General features: G+C 42.1%; 1 protein-coding gene and 1 long non-coding RNA gene across 2 annotated transcripts in view; one reads left to right on the top strand and one right to left on the bottom strand.

The window, feature by feature from the left end:
• The window catches only part of LOC147756472 (uncharacterized), a 49,956-nt gene extending 26,820 nt beyond the window's left edge, over positions 1-23,136 (bottom strand). Inside the window, exons 1-3 of the long non-coding RNA XR_015324431.1 lie at positions 22,354-23,136; positions 12,187-12,301; positions 5,388-5,500 (exon numbers count right to left, since the gene is read on the bottom strand). This is a non-coding gene — a long non-coding RNA (uncharacterized LOC147756472). The remainder of the gene's footprint in view (positions 1-5,387; positions 5,501-12,186; positions 12,302-22,353) is intronic.
• LOC111247618 (suppressor of lurcher protein 1-like) overlaps positions 20,653-26,863 on the top strand; it is a 99,396-nt gene continuing 93,185 nt past the window's right edge. The window contains exon 1 of the mRNA XM_022798764.2: positions 20,653-21,439. Within this exon, the coding sequence (XP_022654499.1) occupies positions 20,653-21,439 (787 nt within the window). The remainder of the gene's footprint in view (positions 21,440-26,863) is intronic.

The following is a 26,863-nucleotide window of genomic DNA, read 5'->3' as shown; positions in this document are numbered from 1 at the left end:
CGCATCGTTTTTCCCTCGACTCGATTCATTTATTCAGTAGAAGCAGATTTAGAAACGTCTTTGCATAACACTGAAGATTACTTCCTAAACTTTTCTAAACTATCCTTTAGTACTAAACTAAAGTAATCATTTCTGTTAAGACAGCGATCGCTGGATGGAGATAAGCTGCAATAAATCTATGCGCGTAGGCCCGATATACAAACTAAATATAGCTGAGACATAATTCACACTGCCCAAACAACCAGGTTGTTTATATCCTCCGAGACTCGAAGAAAAACTTGTCAGTGTCACACTGGGCTCAATGATTTACGCTGGAAATACCACGATTACCTATTTTTTCAATAGATACGAAACATATGAACTCCTTTCAGATGGGCCATACAAAACTCCACAAATTGCCCGATGGATTGACAACATCATCGACAGGTAGTACCCACAAACCCATTTGTACAGATTTGTGCCCGGTTGCACATCTCCCAATGGCCAATTTGTGCAATAAGCCTGCAGATAACACATCGTACATATGAATGTATGCATATAAAAACATACTAATTTAAACAACATCACTTATTCATATCCGACGATATCGTGCAGTGTCCACTGGATCGTAGGCTCTGGTAAATTTTCGACATAACGTAGACTGCAACATTTCTCTACAATTCGTATCTATGAATGTAGACGACGCATTTAGGCCATGTGTCTTCGGTTGGAACGGTTGAATATTCCAACAGTCCACTCAGACAATAGATCGATGGATCGATGGATGGATGGATGGAATGGTCGACGTCTGCCTGTATGTACACATATTCGTATATCTCGCCTTTCTAGATTAACTACTTGTAGGGATCGTACCGTGACTAGCAAATGCTCACTCGTATCATGCCCTTAGAAAAGCAATCGGACGGAATTTTCATCGAACTGTGATCAGTAACTAACGTGCTGCCCTCTGGCACAGCTCCTTACAGATGCGTGATCCTTCGTAATATAAAAACAAACATCTACCGTCGATAGCCGCTTGCTCAATAGCTAGAGAATAGAACGTCGTAGAATTCATAACAGCGTACATGTTTCACGTGTCCTGATGCGTTGCAGTCCTATTAATTTCCGTCCTATTCTATATTCTAATGTAATATACGCCACGTATATATATATATATACATATATATAGCATTTGACACGAATCATTTACAGTAGTAGCTACGAAATAGAATATTCACTCTGACTACAGGAAACCACCAGCAGACGCTTTATATATATATATATATATATATATATATTGATTAACGTACACCTCTCGGACATATTCTGGGTAGTATGCCTGATAACGTGAAGCTAAACAAACGGTGTTCTGAACAGTCTCCATAGATTCCACAGAGTGACTGTGAAAGAAGATGCGATGAGTGGCTCATTTGCGCACTTGTGAAACACAGCGAGACGGGCAGGTCGAGCAGCAGGGGCAAAGAGGGAAATAGAGACCGTCAGCAAGGAGGGAGAGACTCGGAAATTTTGGTTCCAGTGGGCCACCCGATAACTGTTGTGCCCAATAGCTCTATAGCGTTGAAGAACTTCAACTTTTAGAGTGTGCAGCTAGAGCGACAATTCCGGTGCGTCCCTATTGCGACACGTATTCTAACTATAACTATCAACAACGAATCATGATCAGAGTCATGGCTGACTATAATAATACCATTTTACGAGTAGACACCTATTGGCAAGATTGTTAACATCCGGTTATGCATTTAGGTGTTGATTTAATCAAGCTTTCCATTCGACCACCATTTCCCCTATAGATAACTAGTCATAATGGTGAATATTGCGTAGTCGAGCATAACACTTTTTTATATGGTGTGGCCATAACCTGCCTACCATAGCGTATGCCGAACCTTGGAACGACGCAAAATGCTTCCTTTTAGAAACAGTTACCGTAATGGTTATCATTTACTTAGAAGTGGTCTACTGAATTGACGTTTGACAGATAGGCTGTTATCATTTATGTATTATGTATAAGGCACTGCTAGTTCGACAGTGAATGATACTTGTGTCTGCTATATTTGTATCATGAACGTGTCTTTTATTATGGGCCAACATAGCAATCAACTGCTATCATATGCAACATCTGTGTAGAATTGTTCGGACAAAAACAGGACAATGCCAGCCCAGGCCGACGGAAACAGCACTGACGTCATTTTGTACCTTTCCTTCTATCCAACTCGAACTCGTGTTCCATCTTCTTGTGGACTGCTGTGGGTTGGCTTACATTTGTCAACCTTTTTTCTTGACTCTAACTACAATTTTCTACATATATATATATATATATCTATCTATCTATCAAGAACGAAGATATATGCGAGTAATATACTACTGCAAAGAAAACGAATGAATGCAACTGGCTACGTTGAAATCATTATGGCGTCACATAACGGACGTCGTAATATCGACCGAAGCTGTTATCATGATTTTCTGTTCAATTCTCCGCCCTCTGCCGTTTGCGGGGAACTGCAAAAAAATCATGTCTTTAACGTACGAGAGACGGCAGCGACTACCTTCAACTTTCGGAGCGCTCTGTAGTTCGTCCACATACGCTATAGTGTGAACGGAACCGGATTAGGGGCAGGGAGGATTATCGTACGATAAGGTTCTCAAAGTTGTTGTTGTTGCGCAAAAATGTCTGTATCTGGTTGAAAGGGAAATTTGTTAAAAGCGACAGCTAAATGTTGTCGTTAGTTAGTATATAGCGAAACATATTTGCGCAGTCAAAGAGAAACTTCAGCTATTTAGTGAGTGTTCTATCATTTCACAAGGAGTCGTTCTTTTTCTCTATGACAAATTGGTTACAAAGTAGCGGTCCGATTTACAGAATAGAACAACTGGCCAGTAGTGAAATATCCAAATGACATATCCGTTGATCTTCCTAAAAATGGCGCTCAGCCAAGAAGTGTGCGTAGATGAAGAACAGAACGAAATTTCAAAGACATAGCTAGTAGTCTGAAATACGCGGCAGGTGATGCGTTTATCTCTGCACAAAATGATTCTTTCTTTATTAGGGCCGGCACCGATCAGCAACCTCATTGTGGTATATCATTTAAATGATCAAACGATATATGTATGTCCTGTAAATTGCCATCGTCCGTGAACACAAATACCCATGTCAACCTTATCTGGTAGTAATTCATCAGCATTTTGAGTAATAATTTTCTATTTCTCATATAGGTATAACATCAGTTTATGAGGTCAGGAAACACATGAACCTAGCTATACATGTCGCAGTCAGAAAGGACATACGCCTTTTATATTTCCATTGTTGCACACGATATAGGTGCCGCTTGAAGAGTGGTGATTGTTAGCCTAGGGGTATCGGTAACTTATCTCAAATTCGGTCGAGTCCGTTCCGCCATCCTGAAAGACCTTTTTGAAGAACCAACGCCGCGCTAGACCGATGCAAGGTTAGATCGTACCATCAAGATAAGTACGTAGTGGTGTGCTATGACCGCTAGCCAACTATTTCGAGCAATAGCAACTCGAACGGCATTTAAAAGATAGGACGAAAGATCCAAAAAGACCCTACGTAGCTGTATGTACGTATGTGGCTGACTTGCTTAGATTGTTACAATGATCCGGCATTGGCAAGGAGAGTCCAGGCCGGCAGGCGTCTTTCAGAAGGCCTTGCAACTGAAACAAGAGTGGTGAAACTGCCAGGTCGTTGGCACAGCGTAGATTCGACGAAAGAGTGCTTTGGTCGTTTACTTTGCGCGAATCTTATGAAGAGAAAGATGAGGACGCATGTCATAACCATAGTGCTGCCCAGCCCGACAAACTCTGTTGGGTTCGAAGCTCTTCGAAGCAAAAGGGGAACAGGCTATGACCTGCACGCAGAGATCTTGTTTCGCCTGATATCAGCGTACGATGCGCCCTCAGAAGCATTATCTTACTGTCCCAGGCCAAACTAGTATTCATTTGTCTAAAAGAGCACACTTGTAGCTCTCTTCTCTTCCACACAGAACAGTTTCGTATTGCAAAAATAAGAGTCTTGAAACTTACCCTTTTAGACTGATGAATAAGTTATGGCAAGAAACTGGGCTGCTTTCATATTATCGAAAAGGACTGGGGAGGTGGTGATCCGGGCCTTTTGCCCTATATATGGCGGCGGATAATTATAAAGTTTTAGTACGCAACTGCGCAACCTGCAAACGTGAGAACTTTCTTTCTAAGCTGATTCAGTTATGCCCGCGGGTATGCTGGGTATGTTCTAGTAGCAGTTTCTATTACATCGATAAACGTACTGAAGCACGGAATTTATAGAAACGTACTATAGTATATATAGAAGAGAAACATGTTTGATCTGAGCCAGAATTTAGGTAAAAGATGTAAAACGGTAATGAATACGATTCGATTCTTTTCCCCAATCCGATATCTGTACGAAGTCCGTAGCGAATTATCTTACTACGGAAAAATTTTCTTTGAAATATCTTTTTACTTGGTCTATACAGTTGAGCATGTGTACTCGTCTCTATGAGGCTATAAAGGTACTGGTACATATCTGAAGAACGCAACTCAACAATCAGTATAATAACTAATCCAAAAAAGCCGTAATGGGGAAGGGAAAAACCTTAGTAATGAATGTAAGGAACCGTTATATTCAGTTGCCCCTTTTCCAGTATCCCTTTCCATGATCTGCCTGTTTAGAAATCCACGACCATTCATTTTTTTCATCGTCTCGTCATTCAGCTCTCATAACTCAAACGGTAGCTTGGGTAGGTGGCTTAAGCTCTCAGCCATAAAGTTGTGGCCATGACTGACAGGAATAGATCCACTTTGCCTGATGAGTCGGCGGTAACCCGCTTCTGGTGGCTCTTCCATTGCTTGAGCCAAGGCCTTTTAGGTTGAACTCAGCTTAGCTCAGCCGCTCTTGTGTCGACCATCTCACTCTTTCGACCACTTAGGAACATTTGCGCGATGGCCGAAACGACTGAGACGAGCTAAGACCTTCTGCTTTTTTCTTCTCTCATTTGAAAGTAAATGCTGCCATCCCCAGAAATGCCATTGCCGGTACCGTCGTTAGTTATCTACCCTTCTCGAGGATCTTCCATCACGTTAGTATTCCATGCGCGAGCTTTTCGTAGATGGGAGGGTCCGATGCACCACACCCTCCCAGCTTCAGGTAACAGCTTAACAGAGCTGAACCCTCAATGTTATTCTCTATTCCTTACTCGCACTTTTACTTTCTCTCTGTTAACACTTACAACCTAGGAGTCAGATAGGCGCCTGCGCGGACCAAAAGCGAGCAAACCGCAATAAAGGCCTGTTCCTACCACATAATTATTTCAATATTACCGTACTGGCGCGTCCGTGTATTCGTACCATACGGCGAAAAACTTCTTTTTACTTACCGCTCCGATTTTCAATATACTGTGATAACGATTTTACATCGAAGAGAGGAGATCCGGTACGATGAGGCATCTATTTAGCTTTCTGAGCTTGATTTATGTCAGGAGTTCCCTTCCTGGAAAGCAGAACGTCACAAAAACAGGTTACGGCCATGATATTGGATATTTTAGTCTAGTTTTTCCGACTCCAGATCAGAGTCAATATTCTATCCTATAGTGTTTTCGCAACACACAAATGTAGATGCGACTGTGATTAAGATTACAATGAAGCATAAAGAAAACGTGGGGATTGTCGTAGTGAAGACAGAGGTTGAAATGCATTAAGTCGGCAGCAGTTGGACTATACCGATGCCATAACCTCTCATCTTTTAGCGATACCAATCCGAGATAATCAATGCAGGACTCATTGCCTTGTCCTTTTTTTGCAAGTAGCTTCGCAAGTTGTTGCCGCCGTCACCTTGCACTGAACGGCGACGCTGTATTGCTGGAACTGCTATGCTCCGCCCGCACCTCTTATCCTGCCGTTGCATCAACCTGTGGTAATGAGAAAAATGGGAGATGATTGGCTACTACCGATGCAAGTCTTTCCTGACAGCTCCCTTTCTAAAGTAGATAACTTGACAGCCGACTGCTGTAATACACTAAGCGTCATACTGAGCTATAACCTGTAATGAATAGGTTCCATCCGAAGGTTTATCGCGCTGGTCAGCTGGCTAGAAGTCCCAGGTCGACAAGCGAGCAAGCAAACGTCGAGGCTCACAGCCCACCGAACTAGTTGTTGTGTCGAGTCCATCATACTACGAGGTATGAGAAAAGAGGATTTAAAGGCGGCTAGGCTGGGCGACATTACGAACAACGTTCATTAACCTCTTTGTTGTCCGTTTGCTTCAAATTACCGGAAACTTGGAAATAGAAACGAGAGACAATAGAAGACAGGAAATGGGCAAGTTCTCGTCCAAAGACTGTGCCAACAAGCTTTCGTTTCAATGTCTCCAGCCCATACAAGCTTTACATAGGTATATACGTAACTCGAAGATTCTCCGTGAACGGTGAAACAGGCAGCAGCTACTTCAATTATTGGGACTGACTGACTGACAGAACGGCTCTAACGGCCAACCACTGTTTGAGAAGCGGAAAGCGTCCGCAAACGTGTTGGCCCCCTTTCACGGTTGTTGTCCGATACATCGGGGGGGGGGGGGGGGGGGGGGGGGGGGGGGGGGGTGCGGGAGGCAATGTTAACAGAACTTATCGGAAAAAGCAACAATGAGTCTAATCTAGTCCGACCTATTCGAAGCACAGCGCTGTCCACTCTTTCACTACTATAAATAATCCGATCCTGAGGCTTTGAAGAGATCGAAGTAAGCTGCCTATAAACTGCGTTGATCAGGTTGAAATGCTCATACTTGCAAGAGAAGTTTGACGGGTGCCTGCAGATGTGAAAGTCATGAGAAAAAGCTCCAACTGCTCATTTTGCTGTCTGATCAACTGAGCAGGTCGCATACGAGTAGTGTACGGAGGCATCGTTACACAGAATACAAAAGAAATTCGGGGCAACGTAAAATGGGAAGAGAACGTAAAAAAGAATAATAATTCTAATAGATAGCAAGTGGCGGCTGGATATCAATATAGAACTAGCAAAATTTTACATAGATGATACTATATAACCGGCTTTCGCTAGAATACGACAAAAAGCGATAGACAGATACAGATAAAAGGAAAAAGTGCCCATTGTTTGAGCTAGTGGCCAGCTTTAAAAGAAGGTGAACACTGTTATGCCAATAGGTGAACGGAAGTTACAGCTGAACTTATCAGTGACAGTTAGGTGATGGTTTAGGAATACGCGGTCATCTTGTTTCGAGTCTAAGCGTACACACACTTGGCTTCGTGTTGGAAGCCAGCTATCTAAGGTAATGTTTAACGACCTAAGTACCGGATGTGGAACGCACAAAACATTTATTTGGTACGTTCGGAATTATATCACCCTAACTATACTAGTAAACTAGAAATTGCGAACTTGAATCTTAGAGTAGGATTTTCATGCTGCTGTCACTTGTGGGCCAATTATGAGATGATTTCAGCTGTTTTGCATGATTTATTGGATCACTTAACTTAATTAGAACACCATATATGTGGAACTAGCTAAGTGAAATGTGTGGGTTTATATAAGTTTTTCTCCGTGCAGATCAATTAAATCACAAATACATTATGCAACGGCTTCACTCGGGTAAAATGCTGGAAACAACTTTTGTAAGTTCAATTATTTTCTAGAAAAAAATTTCAAGCGTCGTTTTTTTTTTAGCTATAATGTTTGTAATATCAGCTATGCTACAAATAGTCGCGATAAATTCATACCAGTGGCAATGTGATCAAACTATAACCTTGATATTTAGGAATGGCTTCAGGAATAAAAAAAAAAAAACAATTAAGGTAATTCCTTCCTGTTCATTTGGCTATGAACCGTTCAGGTTGCTTAATGGTCAGGTTGCTCTGAGTCTGAGTGAGGAAAACTGAAAAATAATGTTATTATTATTGCCGTTTTGTGGAAACTGAGACTATTTTCCGATTGTGTACATTTGAGCAGTACACAAAACATAAAATCAAATTCTTAGCCTATATATGTTGTACAATGTATTGATTTCTTTGAAAAATCAGAGCTATATCATTCAATATGTCGTAGTCTACGCAACTGGCCATCACTCATCTCGAGCATCCTGGGTGTCGATAGGGCTTGTGTTCCAAACGTTTTGAAGCCAAAGCTGAGAACTCGGCTCAGCCGTCTTCGCTAGACACTACCTCGCGCCATCTTGTCAGCTATCCGTAAACCTCTAAAACTGATATGGGTAAAAACAAAGCTGTCAGGGCTCAGTTCCCGTTTTAATGTTGCAGCAGACGACCTTTCGACTGGCTCTCCTCCTCCTCCTCCTCCTCGTTCGGGGGGTTAACCTTTCTTATTCCTGTCTTTGTTGTTAACGTATATGTAAGCGTTATTGTTTGAACTTTGAACTTGAAATGTAACGCAAGTAATGCAAGGGTACAAGACTGCTGACAAATGGTTGTGTGCGCGTAAACGTTACGAGAGGAGGGCGAACAACGGAGTAAGTGTGAAATCCCCTGTCTGTGCATTAATCTGTACTTCGTTATGGAATAGCCGACTTTTTCAGCATGTAGAACTTTGATCTATGAGACGAAGGCTAACACTTGTATGCCATTTGTAGCATGGTGTACGGCATCCATGCACCGGTAAATGTGTGCGATACTTGCGTGAGAGACTAGTGTTGCTCCCGTCAGTTTTCTTTTGGCGGTTGATCGCTGCTGCTGCCAGTATTGCTGCTACTCGAAACTGCTTTTCTCGATTTCTCTTTCCGCCTTACTATGTACGTCTTTTCCTCTAGCCCGATATCCCCTTCCTCTCTCCTCTCATCTTATATACATATATGTATACACATTATCTATATTTCTTCAACTCCCCTTTCCTATAGTTCGACTCGTGCATCTAACAGTTCTCCCGTGAGTGTCTCTTCGTGAATGTTGACGGCCCCTAAGTGCGCGATTAATCGAAAATTAAAGCGTGTTTTCGGTAGCAAGAGCATACTGCAGCTTCTGTTCCATTTTCTGCATGAAACAGCTTAAGCAGGCGGCATACACATGCAACCTTACCGAGGGCAGACGTCAGAGTAGTCGAAGCTCGGTGGCTTGTTCGTTCATGCGCTCACCTAACAGTGACCAAGCACAGGGAAGGCAAAACAGGCAAAGTTGCCTTTTTTGCCATTACACAGATTGTTAGCAGGCTACTAGGCCAGGTTGTGCACCCAGCTGGCACTGAAGTACGTTGTGGAGAGTGGAGAAACGAGATGAGAGGTAGCAAAAAAGGGGCAATCGAAAAAATACGATGATGCCGTGAGGGTGATGCAAAGGACATCAGGAGCAATGGGTGCGAATAAGCAAACAGCAAAGCATAAGCTCAATTATTTAATTTAAATGCTTCCTCTTTGAAGTTTGGTCAGAAACGATGGCAGAACAGAATTACGTGGACAATGGACGAACAGCGAATAAAGCTTTGACGTGTAGCGTCTCGCAAAATTTGCACCTCACTAGGATGCTAATAACTGGCGCGCCGAGAACAGTTTACAGAACGTCGAATGGGTCAATACAACGGTGACGCAGAGATCTTTGTCACAGCAGTATTGGCTAAGTTAACTTTGAAGTTCACCAATAACAGCTAAGCCGATCCTAAATAAATACTATACGCAGCCCAAATATGTTAACGATTAATCTTGAAGAGCATATTTTCATAAATGAAGCAAAAAATAGATCTTTTGAAGAAGTCGACCTTCTGTCGGTTTCTACTTCACTATAACGACACCAAAGTAGGTCAATGTCATAGATTTTATTAAGTCCACAGAATTACTGAAGATTCTCCAACAAGTCATTCTTGTCGCAAAACCTTTGAGGTTCTTCAAGCTTCGTCCCTGAAGCCGAATGGAGTAGCTAACACAAGTTTTCTCGTTTGATTCACTTTATTTTTTATTTTTGTAAAGAAAATCGTACGCGTATTGGTTTTTCTCCGCGCTAGTTATTAAAAGAAGTTGGTTATCAGCCACTGTTAAATACATGTATGTGGATCGGGCAAGGTCTTCGGCATACGTTATGCAGAATTGTATCAATTAAGGACAGACCCTACTATCAAACAGACACCGCTGGTTGTTATAACGTATGCGAAATAGATGTAACAATAAAGTAGGCGCATGTCCTGTTGTTCCTAGGATGCCATAAAAATTTGCCTTCTGAAAGAAGCTCTATGCGCAGTAAAAATAGCTGTATACATCATCTAATGTTTAACCCAGCCACAGATATGCTATACGTCAGAATAAATAAATGTTTCCGAGATAGCGTAGTGGGTAACGTGTTTCTCTGGGGTTACGCGCTAGTTTTGAGTTTGAATATTGGCGTAGGCACATTTTGTGTCGTCCCGAAAATTAACTCTCTAAAATAACACCTAACGATTTAAGTAAAATGCGAAAAACAAAAAAAAAAGGTAAAATCAATAGAAAAAATTATGGATTATTTATTATTATTAATGGAGCACGTGCAAAATAGAGCGAAACAAATCCCTTTTCTGACGTACTCATTATAAGGAAATTTAAAATACATAACTAAAATTAAGATCGGCAGCAAATCTATGACAAGCCTGCTTTTCTACGTGTACATAGGTGTAGATGAACGTGTAGATATGTTCGACAACACATATTCAACAACAATGGTAACATACGGGAAGATGTAGCACTCTGATTTTGCGCTCTGCATAAAATATTTAAGTATAATAGAAGCCAGATCATTGCTCTTCTATACACGTCAATGTGTGTCGTATATCAATGTAACGCGGCCATTGTCCTCCTAGAAAATCCAAATACCCCAAGAGAATATTTGCACGTGAAAAAATTACCATGTAGCCAGGCTCTAGCATGTTTCAATGTGTATTTCGAAAAGCAAAAGGGGGGCGCTCGTGATGCTATTACTAATAAGTATATGACAAATGCTATTCATCGTCAATCACTGCTGCTGTTCAATACCAAGCCCAAGGTTGTAGAATACGCGTTAGGAGTGTGGCGTTGTTTGTATGTACAGCAAGCTGAAGCTTAAATTCACTTGCCACTATACGAAAACATCTCGGATATACTGTTTATTTTAGCTCGGTGGCATTTGCCAGGGTACCCACTCGAGAGGCAAAAGGATTATAACTTCAACTGGTTAGATGAAATTATGTTTTAACAGTTTTTCATCGACTGTCACTAAAACTAAAAAAGGCAAAAAACATCAACGTTTGCAGACTGAACACGGTTGTATTAGCCGTCCATTTCGAATGTAACATACATGCCAACCAAGTGAGACATCTCGCTAAAAAGAGCTAGATATACGCCAGTTGTAATCATAGACATTTCGAAAAGTAGGTGGGAAAAAATGAATTTGCTGGCAATCAGAAGATCGAATTTATTCATTATAGGTGCCGTTTCCTCTGTCAAGGGAATTGGGTAAATTGTCATACCCGCTTTGTTATTTGTGGTCAGCTGCGTACTTCAATTTCAAACGTTTCGTACCGAGCTCATCCCACAAATGAGACATTTTGACACCTCATCCAAAATGCACGCATCAGTTGCGAAAAACGCGGTTCGGAAACAGTTCCTATATTCAATGGGGTCCTGCAATACTATTTGTTAGCTTGATGAGGTCTGGTAACGTTTAAGGGCTTAGGCCTTGCTTAATGGTCTATGCGGTAACGCGGTGACCCGCAGAGTCAAGGAGTTAGAGTAGATTTAAGTGTAGATACGTTCTGGATTGGAAACAGGCAGCAATGCCAAAAGGCCAAAGTACCAGACGTAAAGCAGCTGAAGAGTCTGCATAAAGAACGCAAAGCATTGATGTTAGATGCGATAGGCTCTTTGAAATTTTTAGCATTTTATTTTAGTATTAGACATAAATTTATTTAGATCGATTAACTAAGGTAGAATGGCCTGAAAGCTTTTTGTTTAGAAGCCTCTAGGGAACGTAAACAACAAAGGTAGGATAATTATTAATTGATTATCATACGTTTACTTATCTTTATATTAGGTGCTCTCGTAATCATATGCCTCTCTATTGAAAACTTCCAGTCAAAGTTCGGGCGTACTGAGCGAGTTTGTTTTTTTGCTCGGCCTGTTAACATTTGTATAATGTCTCAAGCACCACCATTATGTGGATCCCCCCGCCGCCCCCATTACCCCTCCCACCAATTGTCTTTCCCGTGGTGCATCTCTCGTCCTCTTACTTGGTATTCTCCTTCTCTCTTGGGGGTTAGAACCCTCCTTCATGGCATTTAACTGCTGTGCGCAGCGCCGCGCCGCGTCTGCCGCTGTCGTCATCATCATTCCGTCGCGATCTTCCTATCTCGTTATGCCGACAGCGAAGGAGGATTGTGGTCCACCACAAAAGAGACAAAGACGAAGTGTATGTTATTAAATATATGCTACTCTTTATAGGAGTTATAAAATAGCATCCACAGATTTTTTTATTTGATTCTTATTCGAATTGTGCGGCTTCTTTCAAAACAGAAGTAGCAGGAAAATGAAGCTATAAGCGAGGCGCGCACTGCTGCTAATTCGCTTAATGTAAAGGTACTTTTACCTTTGTGTGAGCACACATAGATCTTGGTGGAATTTAAGTGAAAACCAAATGCTACCTAGAAGCACAGGATAGGTTACAAATAACGTACAGAGCAATAATCATTCAGGTCTTTACCCACCGCAGAGCTGATAGTGTATACTTGTGAGTCTAGCTAAAGTACCTTAAAGCTCCCTACCATATGTATATGGGAGGAAACCAGTCTATTCCAAATATGTTTAATCTCACAAAATTCATTACATAACTGGCTTTGCGTAACAAAGACTTTTTTGTTCTTTTTTTTTTAAGGCACATAGTTTCTAAAAATGTGTCATATACCAGCTGCATAATCTCGCTCATGAAGCTCGCTTCTTTGAAAATGTCTATTCGTATTCTATCATACCGCAACATGTGCGCTTCTGTCTATAGCTATGTATATACACTTATCTATCTATAACTATATGGAGATAACGGAAAAACTATTCTCCCAAGAGAGATGTGTGCTAGCTCAGTTTTTTATTTATCCCGAAGACACGGTAAGCCACCGGTCCGCCAACTATTGATCAGCTTAGCGACGTTGAGTATATAGTTTTTCTTTATAGAAGATTTTTAAAGCGTTGTTCTACCTTAAACAAACACACATATATATATATATATATATATACATATATATACGATAAAAGTGGCCGCCAGGAGGTAATCATGTGGGGGCAATAGGTGATCCCTATAGTACGCACACAAAAATCGCCAAGCTAACAACCTAAAATGATGTTGGCCACTTTTCGCTGCCTTTGCCACCTAACAGACTGTATAGGATACCACAAAGAAGAATAAAGGCCAAAACAGCACTTCAGTAAGCACTATATCTGAGATTCCTAAACAATACCAACGATCTTCCACGCTATTGAGCAAAGCCAACGGTCGGAAGCTAACGACTACACGATACGATGAAACACAGCTATGTCGAATGAAAATAGGGAAGACAATTCACCGGATAGCTCTTTTAGCACAATTGTAATAAGGACACGGCATATCAACCTATCGTACTTTCTCCGTAGTCGTTTTTAACGACGTACTTTTAACGCCATCTGTGTTTCATTGAGCAGTTTTATTTACTTTAGCATAGATAAGTTTTTCTACATTTACTATTGTTTTTAAGTATTGCCTTAGATGGATGGCTATCTGCAGCAAAAGAAGTGTGAAAAACTAGGCAACAACCTGAGGAAAAAACATCAGGAAACACCCAGTTTCGTACTTAAATTACTCCACATGTCCCAAAGTTTAATAGATAAGCACGTTATTAGCGCACCATTGGAGGGGTAAATGGAGCCATAGAAGAAACGATCTGAATATAGCACGTGCTATAATAGGATATATTAAGGAGCTAATACGACATTCGAAAAGTCAGGCACTCAAATTGGATTAAAAAATTTACACAGTCCGCATGATTTATTAAATTAAATGCCACCCTAAAAGTTGCGTGTCCTTTCATTGACATAATGTCCAATAGACATGACCACCACACCAGGACGGTCTTAATCAGTCTGCTATTTCAAATTATTGCTTTTATAATTCCTTATTAATACACAGAAAGCTGCTACGGGATTATATCAGTGAGTACTTCATATTTATTTTGGGGACACTGTGTTAGGTTTTATTGGGGAAAGAGAAAATTGATTATTTTCACAGATCGTTCGTCAACTTCAGGGCTGTATCAGGTTTACGAAGCTACCTTTGCCATAGTCTTCTGATAAACAGCGTCAGCGAATCGACATAGTAACGCATCTGATGCAGGACAGTTTGATCCATTTCTTAGCAGCCTACTAAAAGGGGGAAAAAGGTGGAAAAGCAAGGTACGTATAGGAGTAGGTTGCTATGTGGAAGCCGCTAAATCATCGTTTCTAGCCTAGGAAGATAAGAACGTTTGATCAATTCGATCGCATTCGAAAGCCTCCTTGAGTATCTTTTTGGGCCGTCTCTAAATCTATTGTATTTTGGTCGTTTTACTAGGTAGATCTTTAAGGTAAATAGCGATCAGCGATTCGACCTACAACGCATAGAAGATCGTGTTTGTGCGAGCTGGCAAAATGGAAAATGGCAAAAACTAACACCGCTAGTCTCCCTTGCTTTTCCACTTTCTTTTCGTTCATTAAGTATATTTATGTGGAAAATATAGAGCGATACATGTCTGAAAAAATGTACCTCGCAAAAATACAATCTGCTCTGAAAATTGCAATGCAAAACAAACTCTAGGTGGGCTGACAAAACAATTAATAAAAAAAAACAAAAAAAAAAGCGGTGGCACGCCAGTTTTAGTAATTATTAAAAACCAGTGTCTCTGTAGCAGAACTAAAGGTCGTGCAAACTGACATCATTTCAGTTCTATTAGGTCAGGTTTGTAAAGAGCAAATTACAAGTTTCAATCTTTTTATCATAATAAAGCGAGATACTGGACAGCAAAGAATTTCAAATAAAAACTTTGAGAATCTCCACCATAGGTACGGTCTCAGTAGGCTCTAGAACCCATGTATTCCACAATGCTATAGCGTGATTTACTGACTCTTTTCGATTGGAAAGAGTTCATTATAGCTTCACCCGGTTCAATCGACTATTCTTCGCTTTCCGGTCCTCGGACGCTTTTGTTCGGACGTATTCGTTCTAGACAAAACCAGAACTGCAGCAGGAATTGTTCCTAAAACAGCTCCGACAGAGAGGACTGTGTTCATGGAAGACCAAAACCGTCAAATTTTAGCGGCTTGGTTTTCTCTTGATCTCGGTATCTGTATATAAACAGTGTATCTAGAAAAAGTTCTCTCTAAGTACTGCACTTCCGTCGCTGTCACCATTGTTTCGCGGGCACGCTTTCACGTGTCTTCCAAACCCAATTGTCCTGGAGACCCGCTGAAGTGGCTACTGCATCGCCGTGATCAGCGAAGCAGCTCTTTTCTCCTGCGCCTTTCGGCGCTGGTACGCTCCGCTGCTCGCCTGCATCTCTGAGCAGACAGCAACGCCGTTACAAAAAATGTATTTCCTTTGCTTAAAGATCTTCCAAACCCCGTACTATTTCGAAAAAGACACTCCTTCGTTTGTTTCACTACGTTTTCGCTAAGTAGACAGGGCGAATAGCTTGCTGCTAGGGGTACCGACACCAACTGTATACAGGCGACACAGCATGACGTTCCTAGTTAAGGCTCTGTTCAACTGTGTCGTCTGGAAACGGCCTTGGTTAGCGAACAAATAAGGTTGGTAGCAAGTGCTAATGGATCTGTCTGGGAGGTGTTCAATTAGCGCAGTATAGATCACACTGACGTATATGAGAGTTAATGGAACCAAATTGAATACATGGCAAGCAAGAGCCTTAAAGGTTCTCATATATTGTTCGAACGTGTTCCTGAACAGAAACATACACTAGTTAATAATTTTTTTCTTGACGCAGCTTGCAAATTGTGTGATCATTTGGATCTTCGATTGGAACCAATGCAGAAACGTTCATACCTAGACCCAAGATTATCTAAGCACATTTGCCGTATACTTTATCTTTTTTTTGCATACTATATCTATGTCCTACACAATAAAAGGTTATTTTGGCCCTAGAAGGTTAAAGGAGCGCCTGTTACTTTTCCCCGACAAGGCAAACGCAGCAAGACGCAAATCCTTAACAGATGAAGTGGCTTCAACAAGCAGTTGAAGTGGCATGTATCCCTCAACATATGCACTCCATCAGAGATTCACCTGGAAGTCGTACGTGTAATTGTTTTAAACGTGACTAGAACTAGCTATACGTAGCAAGCATTTCGATGATACAAAATAAAAACAAGCTTAAGGTTACAGATTGGCAAAGAAATACTCGGTGGTGCAAGCTACATGCTGTGCGGTAAAAAAAAAAAAAGCTGTCGCATATTTCTGAAGCCCCCGTGGAAGTTTTAGCTAAACGCAAATGCGAATGCTTGCTCTAATATACAGTGCACCTGAGGACGACCCGCGATGTCTGTGGCAGCAGCTGGCTAGAAGCGTTCATCCAACCAATCCCAATTGAAAATTTTCTATCAGGCCTTTTCTATGCCACGCTGATGGAAACAGCGACAGTGTAAAATAGTCCTACATTCGCAAGGCAACGAAGTAGAGCTTTACTTACCCACCTTTTAACTTACCGCAAAGCCCAGAGCCGTATTGCGACTACCGAAACTAAGGTGACTGGAGATTATTTTTTTTTTTAAATAAACTTCAGCTTGCTCGATCGAGCCTGGCTGATATGCTACAACCAGCCAAAAGAAGGTACGGGTTTCGTTCAGTAGGTACGGAATACCCTAAGGCAGACGGAGCCGCACTGCCTTATAATCAACTATGTTGGTGAATAGGCTCGAATATCGACCACTCTAAATACAGTGGAAAAGTGGAGCTACACCTATAGTGGTTATCATCTTATGGAAATATAGAACGGTGGGTACGGAACTTTACCTTACTCCGAATGAAGCACAACACGGAACGTAAACTAAATCGTATAGCGAATTGAATAGTATAGTGTTAAGCAAAATGTACTATCCAGTTGTACCCTTATCACATCGATACTCATTCATGATGCCGAGCCATAACTAGACGATACAGCGGATTAAAAACGAACGAACAAATAACAAGTCAGATCACAAAAAAGCCCCCTACGCTAACATACGTTATTAGAGATCACATGTAGTATGCAACTTATTTTACAGATATCTGATTTTAAAAATACATGAATATCGTCTTTCACAAGAAGCCAATGCTATACGTTTGCTAGTCGGTGTTGTTCCTTCACATACCTTTTTGTCCTTACGATTTTAGAATTTTCCTTCCTGAGCCTTGAGACCATCTAGACCCTGCATCAGAAGGCGTAGCAGTTTTCTTTGTTGCCAGGTTATAATAGACAAGCAGGTCATCAATGTGATCGTTTATAGTTTCCAGTCTGCTGATTGTAGTTTAGTTGACCAATTTAAGGTAACGGACAGTGTTACTGAATTGACACACGTCTTGTAAAAAACAGACGACTAGATCGGCCCACACACGTCTTGTAAAAAACAGACGACTAGATCGGCCCTTCGTCTGCAACAGTGTCCCGGTTAAGATACACACACTACTTAAGGCAATTCGTTCAATCAAAATTGACAAGTAGCTCTGAAAATGCATACCTTAAATAATGTGAACGCGGGTTCCCACTATGACGTAAGCATGTCGCTTAGATATTTATAACCATACCCTATTCTCATACATTTACCTTCCGAAAACTAAGACTGTTTTCTTGCATAGCGTATACGTTAAGCGATATATATACGCACAAACTGTTACAAGCGAATTCAACGGACGTTAAAATTTCACAGCTTTTGGGCTACACGCTGTTGGAAAATGAAATTTCGGCTGATATGATGATGGCACCAGTCTTTTAGAAACCATTGAGTTCTGAACTTAGAAAAAAGTACGTGCGGGAGGAAAACTACTTTTTAGTCTTGAAAATCAACGTCCAATGCTCAGTCCTCTTAACGGTCACAGCGTTATGGAAATGCATCGAAGTTTGGTGAAGAAATTAGGTAAAGAGGCTTCAAACAGTGGGCGAAGAACAGAGATAGAAGTATTAAAGACTAACAAGGGAGTGAACGGGTATCGGGACTCAAGGCTTCAGTACACATTGTAAGTAAGCATCTGAGGAAGCTTTTTACGGATGCAGAGCTGTGACTCTAAGAACTCTGGAAAGCCAGGCTAAAGAACAGCGTCGCCCTGGAGAGAAATAAAGTTCAGAGGCAGTACCTGGTAGGCTCGATCGAAAATAAGACGATGGATTGGCATTGGACATCAGGAGCATCTGCCACATTGAGATATTTGCTGAAAATAAAACAGTAAATGCAGCCCGCCATCTTGGGTTGCTCAAGAGACTTATGGACCATTAGCACGGCAACAGAAACAACCGAGTATGGCTACTTGATGGCAACGCCAAACCTCATTGCCATACCTCGATCACCTCTAAAATCAGGTAGAGGAATATGCAACATTCGCTTCAACTCATTCTCCGTGATCTAAGTCCGTGTAGTTACGAGGTTTATCATGCCCTGTAAAAAGAAATGGGTGCGTAAACGTATCCCATTGGCAATTTATTTCGAGAAGCCATAGATAGAGAAATTACATGTGGGAACGCACGTGGTAGGTATATAACTGTCCAGAAGCTCTTTGAGCGCTGGAAAAAGTGTAGAAATTAAAGGGGATACCTCAATACAAAGTTCATCAATCTAGCCCAATTAGTCCAAAAGTTATTCAATCTCATAGTCCGCGGGATTTACTTGGACAGCCTAATAATGTACTGCGAAGATGAAAATCGAATCCAATTTCGCACAACATTACTTCATTTTACCTTCATTTGCTGTTTCGTCGTTTCCAAAATATAAGATGATTTTATTGAGCCCCAATCACGGCTGTCGCCTCTCAACTCTCAACGGGCCTAGAGCTCTTTTTTTTGATGTCCTCTATTCACGTCACAATAGTACAAAGTTATCTTCAGTGTCTACGCGAGCTTATCTGTTAAGACAGCGTATCTGAGCTTCCTTGGTTGCATCCATATATTCGTTAAAGGGATCTCCTATGCTAAACGAGGTGACACGATAGTCCTCTTAAGCGATAAAGAGCTGGGTAACCGTAGTGGCAGCTTGACATACCGTGGAAGTGAGACAACATTATTGGACCACATCGGACCACGTAAAGCGCAGGAAGTAAAACTTCTTTTTCCTCCTCCTGCGCCTCCTCGTTGGCTTGCCACTGCAACGCAGATAGTTCGCCATTAGAGGCAAACAATATGGAGCATCGCCTTTACTTCAACTCCCATGATGTACGCTTCAAATAGGCCTATACCGTTGCTTCACAAACGGATAAGCATTTTTCAGAGAGAGAAAATACTCTACTTTCGCTCCAAACACATCGTGCTTTATAATCCGGCTGCGATATAGCCAACGATGGTTGGGTAGAAGGGCGCTTAAAATCGAGATGCCCATTTGCATTCGTTACTGTGCGTCGGACAGCGACGCTTAGAAAAAAAATGTCATACCACCTTTCAGCCAGGTCCATCTCTTTATGTAATAAAGCGTTTCGTTCGCCTATTTGCGCGCCGGCAAGGACCTGTTCTTTGCCATGCCCTGCTAGCCAACCTCATCAAAAGAGAACTGAACAGAGAGTGGACTTAAGCTGTGCTATGAAGGATTAATTCTTTCTCTCAATAAAGAAAATTCTCTGCTGTACGTCAACTAATAATTGATACATACATAAATGACGAATGACATCAGTTTACTTCACGGAAATTAAATATGAATGTAAAAATATGGCATTAAAACCAATTGGTAGTCAGCCGAGCGAACCTCTGTGGAACCCCGAGTTGCAATGATATACCTTACGAATATAATGATAAATCGTCATGAGAGTCAAGAACGTTCACCTGAAGCCTGGAAATCTGTAGCCAATAGGGTTCCAGGGGAGCTATTACCTAGTTGATAACATGGGGCTTACGAAATACTAAATGATGAAACACAAATACACACTGAAACAAATAAAATTGATTTCATTCGCTATGTGAGAGCAGGAGCCTTGACAATGCTGTGTCTTACCAACCTATGGTAGGGTTGTGTTGCTTTATAAAAGCAACTACTGCACTTACATAGGACCAGAAAACAGCTTTCAATGTTAATACGTCAATGTTATAGTGATTATAATATATACATGTCTGCAAACTTCTAACATCCTCGAAATGTTCGTCACTTTCCTTTTCTGTCTATTTTAGTCTGCCGTAGCCTGGCGACCGACATCCACAGGGCGTGCTTGAAAAATCTTGGAAGAAAAGCTACTCCTCGAATCACTATAAATATCATCATATTTCATTGAGCCTGAGAGACAACGGTACTCGCTCATCACAGTTGCTTAGCCTCCGAAGTCCTCCCTCACGCTGAAGACTGCTGTTTTTTGCCCTCTCGAAAAGGATCGCTGAGATTTCCTCGTTACTCGACGCCATCTGGTTGAGTCAAGCCAGGAAATAACAGAAGAAAAACAGACACTAACAGACAAAAAATAAGTAGAGAAGACACCAGGCGCCTTGACCGTAGTAAGCGCTATACGATCTACGTATGTGCCGATGGCTTCACCGCGGCGTCGCGTTCCGTTGGCAACAATGACACAGATCACCAACAAGCGACCTGTAGATAGATGCAGTGGCACTACACGTCAGCAGGCGCACAACAGTAATCGAACCTGCAAAAAAAGGGCTTCTCTAGACACCGCTCCCACTAGCATCAAAAGCTGGCAGGAAGAAGCTCTGCGCGAGTCCTTATTGGAGCCATTTGAAATGGCACCTGCCCTGGCGCAAAGGCTCAATCCAGCCCCAGTTGTTGAAACGGCGTGCGGAATGGACTCTGCAGCATCGCGACCGCGCTTTGGCGAGTCGCATGGCACACGACCTCGGCAAAGGCTGACAAAACGATTGTTACGATCACCAGGAATTCATGCATCAGCTTTAGGCTTATTACCTGCAGCCCCGACAATCACCAGCAGGCCATGTAACAGCGGAATCCCAAGTAGTAACCCTCTAACCGTTGGACCACCACTGCTCGACTTCGGATGGACTTCCGATGCGTTCAATGATTTTCTGACGCTGCTGACAGATCGGAATATGTCGAGGTCCAACTACGCGCCGAGGTCAGCTGAGCAACTACCACCTCAACAACAACAACAGCCTAATTCATTAGAAGATGTTTCGAAAGCCCAACATGAAGCTCATCGTCACAAGTCATTTCGAAGTATACGCCTTCACCGACAGAGGGCACTATTGCTAACAGCAACAACAACAACAACAACAACAATATGGTCGCTACTGCTACCCTGTTTACTGCTAACCTGTCTACCTTCGCCAGGAAACGCCTTCGGTGAGTTCAATTCGAATACATCAGCGAAGTAGATACCTTATTATATAAGCATAAGCAAACAAACTAAAGCTTAGCCCAAAATATCTAGCAAATATTCAGAAAGATTAGATGCAGATATATATACACACTTTACTTAGTAAAAATTGTGTGATTGATCCCTTCCCCTGTGTTTGTAATATCATGTTTGCCACATGCTGGTTGGTAATGCACTACCGCAGAGAGTTCTGAGCTATGGGCTTCTGTTAATTTAGAAAGCAACTCTCGAAACAATCGTTTGTCAAGATCTAACCATAAAAAAATGTGTGCACAAATAGAAAACTTCCATTTTTGACTACTTCCATTGTTTGTCGTATTTCAAACAAGTACTCTAGATTTTTAAAGACTTCTAGAGACATGTCGGCCGATCGGCACACCTTCGCTTGTCCAAGGGCCTTTGATGAGTCGATACATTTCCAAAATCTCATATATAATCACCACCATATGGTAATGACAGTGGCTGTCGAATGGGGTCAAACCAAAAGTGAGATTTCTTTCGATGTAATTTGCAGTGGGCATCTTTGGGAACTGCTGTGCCAGCAGATTAAAGCTGACTTATTAGATCCAACATAGATACACGAAAACAAGCAAAGCCAGATTTAAAGTCTGATCTAAAGCAACGATAATTGACACCAAACTAAGACAAATGTGTTGACGTTCATGGTACTGCTGGGGGGGTGATGACGCATGCCATCGGTATTGCCACAACTCATATATGCCAAACGACTAAGGACAGTTGTTTGGGCAAAAGTTGCTGGACCAGCAGAGGCTGAGAAAAGGACCGATAAACGGCACTAGAATGACGGTTCTAGAGAAAGCTGACTGCCCGCCCATATCGGCCAGTAGCCGACTCTGATAATAGCATAGTTCATACATACGTGGGCGTATATCTGTTGGATATTGCTTTTTCCGCCTCCATTCGTCTTGGTTCCGCGTTCAGTAGGTTTTTCGGTTCCGTCTTATCCTTCGACCTAAGCTCTTTGGGCGGCGCGGATTGGAAGCGGTTTGCTACCTTCTGCTCCCCCTCGTCCTTTTTCCTTCCTCGCTTCCCCTTTACTCTCGTTTCCAGCCTGCGTTTGCTCGCTGGCCAAATAGATATTGTGCTCTTCGATAGCATCACTTGTTGTAACCTCTCTTTCACTGCATGAGCTGACGTGCTGCATTAGCCAACCATCCAACGGTAAGTAGCAGAAAGAGAAGAATTGGCCTTGAATCCACGAGGATAAGCAGAAAAGAAGACACTGACTGAGAGACAAAAGTTTACAACAAAGCAGCAAAAGTGCAGGGGCTTTCAAAACATCGATACGCTTCACTTTCGAGTTTGATTATGGTGTTACTCTTGCCGTACCTCGATACATAAAACGAGCAGAGTCCAGTGATATTGCCATCTTGCTCGCAGTCGCAGTTCAATTTAATATCCCAACAGACCTTGATGTTTGGTTAAATCTTCTTTTTCCATAAGCTAAAACATCTCATCTAAGCAATAAGATATTTGAGAGCATCACTTTAGCACTGGGGGAGTTACTGAAATAGTCGGGCGGCGTATTCAAATAACATCATGCCTGCCTGAGTACAGAGTACCGTTATTATCATTATTGTTGCTACTGCCAACAGAATGATAAGTTGTAAAAATACATAAATACCAGAGGTCGCTCCTTCAAGTCGCGTCGAAGCCTGCGTAAGCAAAAAAATTAAAAATGTAATTACATATTTACATCTTCTACGGATACAAGTGATGACATTTATCTCGACAATGATGGACAATTTATTTCTATCGATTGTTCTCCATTTCAAGCACGTCTGAATGATTTTCAAGAGAGCTCGACAAAAATTCTGTAAAAATGTAGACTGCTTTTTCTTTTCCCATATTATCATCTGCATGTATATACAGTGGCCCGATATTCAAGTCAGCTCCGAAAGAAACTTGTGGCGCCCTCAACGGAAGCCGATGGGGGATTTGGCACAGTGGCACCTTCGAAGAGTGCGTGGCCAACGAGAAAGCTGATCAGACCGATGGCGACGCTTACGTCCAGTAGCGCCCCCTAGCTGACGTTAAGGAAAACAGCGGAACACACAGGTTAGGTCTGAGTCATCTGCGCGGGCATTCAGCCAAACACAGCATTTCACTTGTGGAGTGCAAACGTACGAAGCCGGTGTGCTTGTCTCCTTCGGTCTCCATTTTAGCGGCAATATTAGAGGTAGTAACGGTTACAATTATTTTTCGCTTGCCCTTACTTCAGCTACTTAGATTTGCTTGTTCGTTCTCTGCCTAGCGGTGCCCAGGTTCACATTAACCTACGACGTGCAGGATCTTCCGCGTGCATAACCATCACCTTCCAGTGCACGCTTAAAAGCATTCGCTTTTGCAAAAACTACGTGACAGATTAGTGTTCCTTTTGCGCCGGATGACTTTACCTCTGTGTCAAGGAATTACTAAACGATCAGCAAGGTGCCCTACTAGCTTGATCTAACAGGTCCACTTCCTAGCAAGAAAACGAGCTGCCCGCTTAAGCAGTAATAATCGTTAGTGCTTATGTAAGGAAAATCACTAGAAGTATAGATTGCTCGCACAGGGCAGGAGGGTTACTCCGTTTTAAACTGGTAACACTCTTCAGCAGAGAATTGCGTGACTGGATCTGCTGCTCTGTTCGGTAACAGGCATCAAGCGAATAGGCACACAGTTATTAACACAGTGCAACGATTACTAGAGAGACAATTGCGAATAGTTATTAAGTTAAGCGGCATATTTGAGCTATTCGCATAGCACTTATAGTGACCTCTTTTTAAAATACCCGTTTATCAATCGAGTCCGACTGATAAATTGTAGGACAGAGATCGTAGTGTGCAGTGTGTAGGAACGTTGAAGCTCGTATATCGGCTGGCGAGTTTCCTATTACCATAACACCGATTGCTGCACGCATTAGCTAGCTCCATTGCGACAATTCGTTCATAGCACAATTTGAAAGGTCAATTTGACACGTCGTCAGCAAGGCCCGTGTGAACCCGCTTGACGCGGGGGACGTCGATGCCGATGATGCTCGGCGTAGCGGTAGGATTCGTTCTGCTGCTGTTGATCGTATTCCTTATCGTTATCGTAACTTTCACGAACGGCGACGCCGGCCAAAACTACCGGGATATTAAAGGCGGACTACTTGGTGCCAACATCACAAATGGAACTCGGCCACCGGACTAAATGACTACGTCGGACTCTGTCACCTTCTGTGTGCTTGCTATGCAGGTTTGGTGGTGGTGGTGGTGGTGGTGGTGGTGATGTTAGAACTTTCTACTTAGGAACAGTAGCGGTGATGCTAACAAAAAGAAAAAAGAAACATTGAAAAAAATTACATATTTTAAAAATATGACTCGCTTTCGAAGTCTCACTTGTTCATCACTAATTACTATCAATTGATGGCACTTCTTATTTTCGCAATGATACGTAATGACGAAAACGTTAGCAAAAACTATGTTGACGGTAATAATCGTAGAAGTGCTTCAAGGTCGAATATCTACTGTCCAGTAAACGGCGATAAAGACGGTAATCATAACAATGAGATCTATGACGCAATTGGACGAAGCACCTGGTCGCTATCAAGTTAGAGATCGAATTCGCGGGCGCGAAACGGAATGGGTCGCAATAGCAAAGAGGTCGTGTTTTCTCGGAAACTTATCGAAGGTGGGCCTCCGTGCGGCCTGGTGAAGATCTGAACACATATTTATGCGATGTTGTTGCGTAGGAAAGAATGGATTGCCGTCATAACATAACAAAACTGAACAACCAGCTGAGACGAAATAAGGCTTTGCCCCTCTCAAATGGACACGGATAGGATAGAGCACCTGGACGGGTCACAAAGCTCAACGCGGCTTCCCGCGGCCAAGCGGCAGTAGCATTACAGAAGGCGAAACAGAAATTGTTGCAGAAGACGCTGCCGTCGATGTACGTCATCGACAAATGCAGCACATTTTATACAATGTCCCTCGAAACAGAGGAGAGTGCACAGATACAGCAGGAGCAAACGTCAAATGGGGGATGCTAAAATAATGGTTAGCATTCATAGCACGACACTAACCTTTCTATGAAACGAGTTGTCTGCAATCAAGCAGAGCGCCAGAAAGACGCACGAAGAAATAGAGAACGTTTAAAGCACAGCACAACCAGCGTATGACCAAAACCGTAATATAAATGTCAAATACGAAAACAGGAGAGTTATGGAGGAGTATGTAAAGATAAGAAATTTTATTTGAGTTCGACATTTCCCCGGCTAGCCGAAGCAAAAACCGGCAATTTGATGGCGCGAGATCGTGTTGTAGAACATAGAACACCCCACATATATAGTGTTGGAAGGTTGGTAAAGCCAACTGAACATAGGTCGGTGCGCTGTTTGAAATGAGTATTTCCTTCTGGTGATGTATGAAAAGTTCAACATACAAAAGTTGAAAAAAGTCGGCAGTAGAAGTACCATTGAGTACCCCGCCCGCGTTTCATACGTATCCCCCACGGAAAAATTTGCCTATCGCCAGTCTACATCTGCTCTTATACCAAACCTTATCAGAGTTCGTTGCGGAAAGAAAGAGAGCTGTGAAAAGGTTTCCTTTCTTGCATCATACAGATATTTATTACCTGATGTACCTATAGGTCACAGCATTATAGTAGGTGTAGAGGACACCCCGTAGACGTTTGTCGTCACGCGTGGTAAGCCGTTTCACAATATTTTGTGAAATCTTCCAACAACTGTGGTTTCATCTCAATTCAGATGCCGACTAAGAAAAATTCATTTGCAGATCCGCATATGAGCTAGTTTGTTGCGTTACCAGCACGGCTAGGGAATTAAAAATGTTTGCCTATAGATCACATGAGCTATGTAAAACATATCTCGAACACAGAGATCAACCTTACCTCCTCTACTCTCTTTCCTCAAGGCTACACCATGTTGGCCTTTTGCAAACATACGAGCTAGAAATAAGAAAAAAAAAACACCAACGCCCTAAAAAAATTTCAGTGTTTTATGAAAAACAACACGGAAGTACTGAACAGTTGCCTAATAGCGGCGCAGACTGAGTGCGACTCTAACCACCCAGTTGCGTTTTAACGATAAGGACGCTTTAGTCAATATCGAAGATGTCACCACAACGGCGTGGAGGAGAGATGACATCACGCTGATAATGTCATGCCAGTAGATCAAAAACAACAAAAGCTGATTGAACTAGCACCCTTTCGTCGAGCACCAAAACTTTGAATATAGGCCAATCAAGAGCAGAACCAACAAACCCTATATACAAACATATATATAAATGCGTGTGCGTGTCTAGTGAGTTCTATCTGCTGATACGTTAATCAGGAAGCGCTAAGTAAAGATAGTACGATATCGTAGTAGTGGTCCAGAAGCTTCT

The sequence above is a fragment of the Varroa destructor genome, unplaced genomic scaffold, assembly GCF_002443255.2.
Source record: "Varroa destructor unplaced genomic scaffold, Vdes_3.0 BEIS01000003.1, whole genome shotgun sequence".
In the NCBI taxonomy this organism is placed as follows: domain Eukaryota; kingdom Metazoa; phylum Arthropoda; class Arachnida; order Mesostigmata; family Varroidae; genus Varroa; species Varroa destructor.
This window is presented reverse-complemented; position numbering and strand designations above follow the sequence as displayed.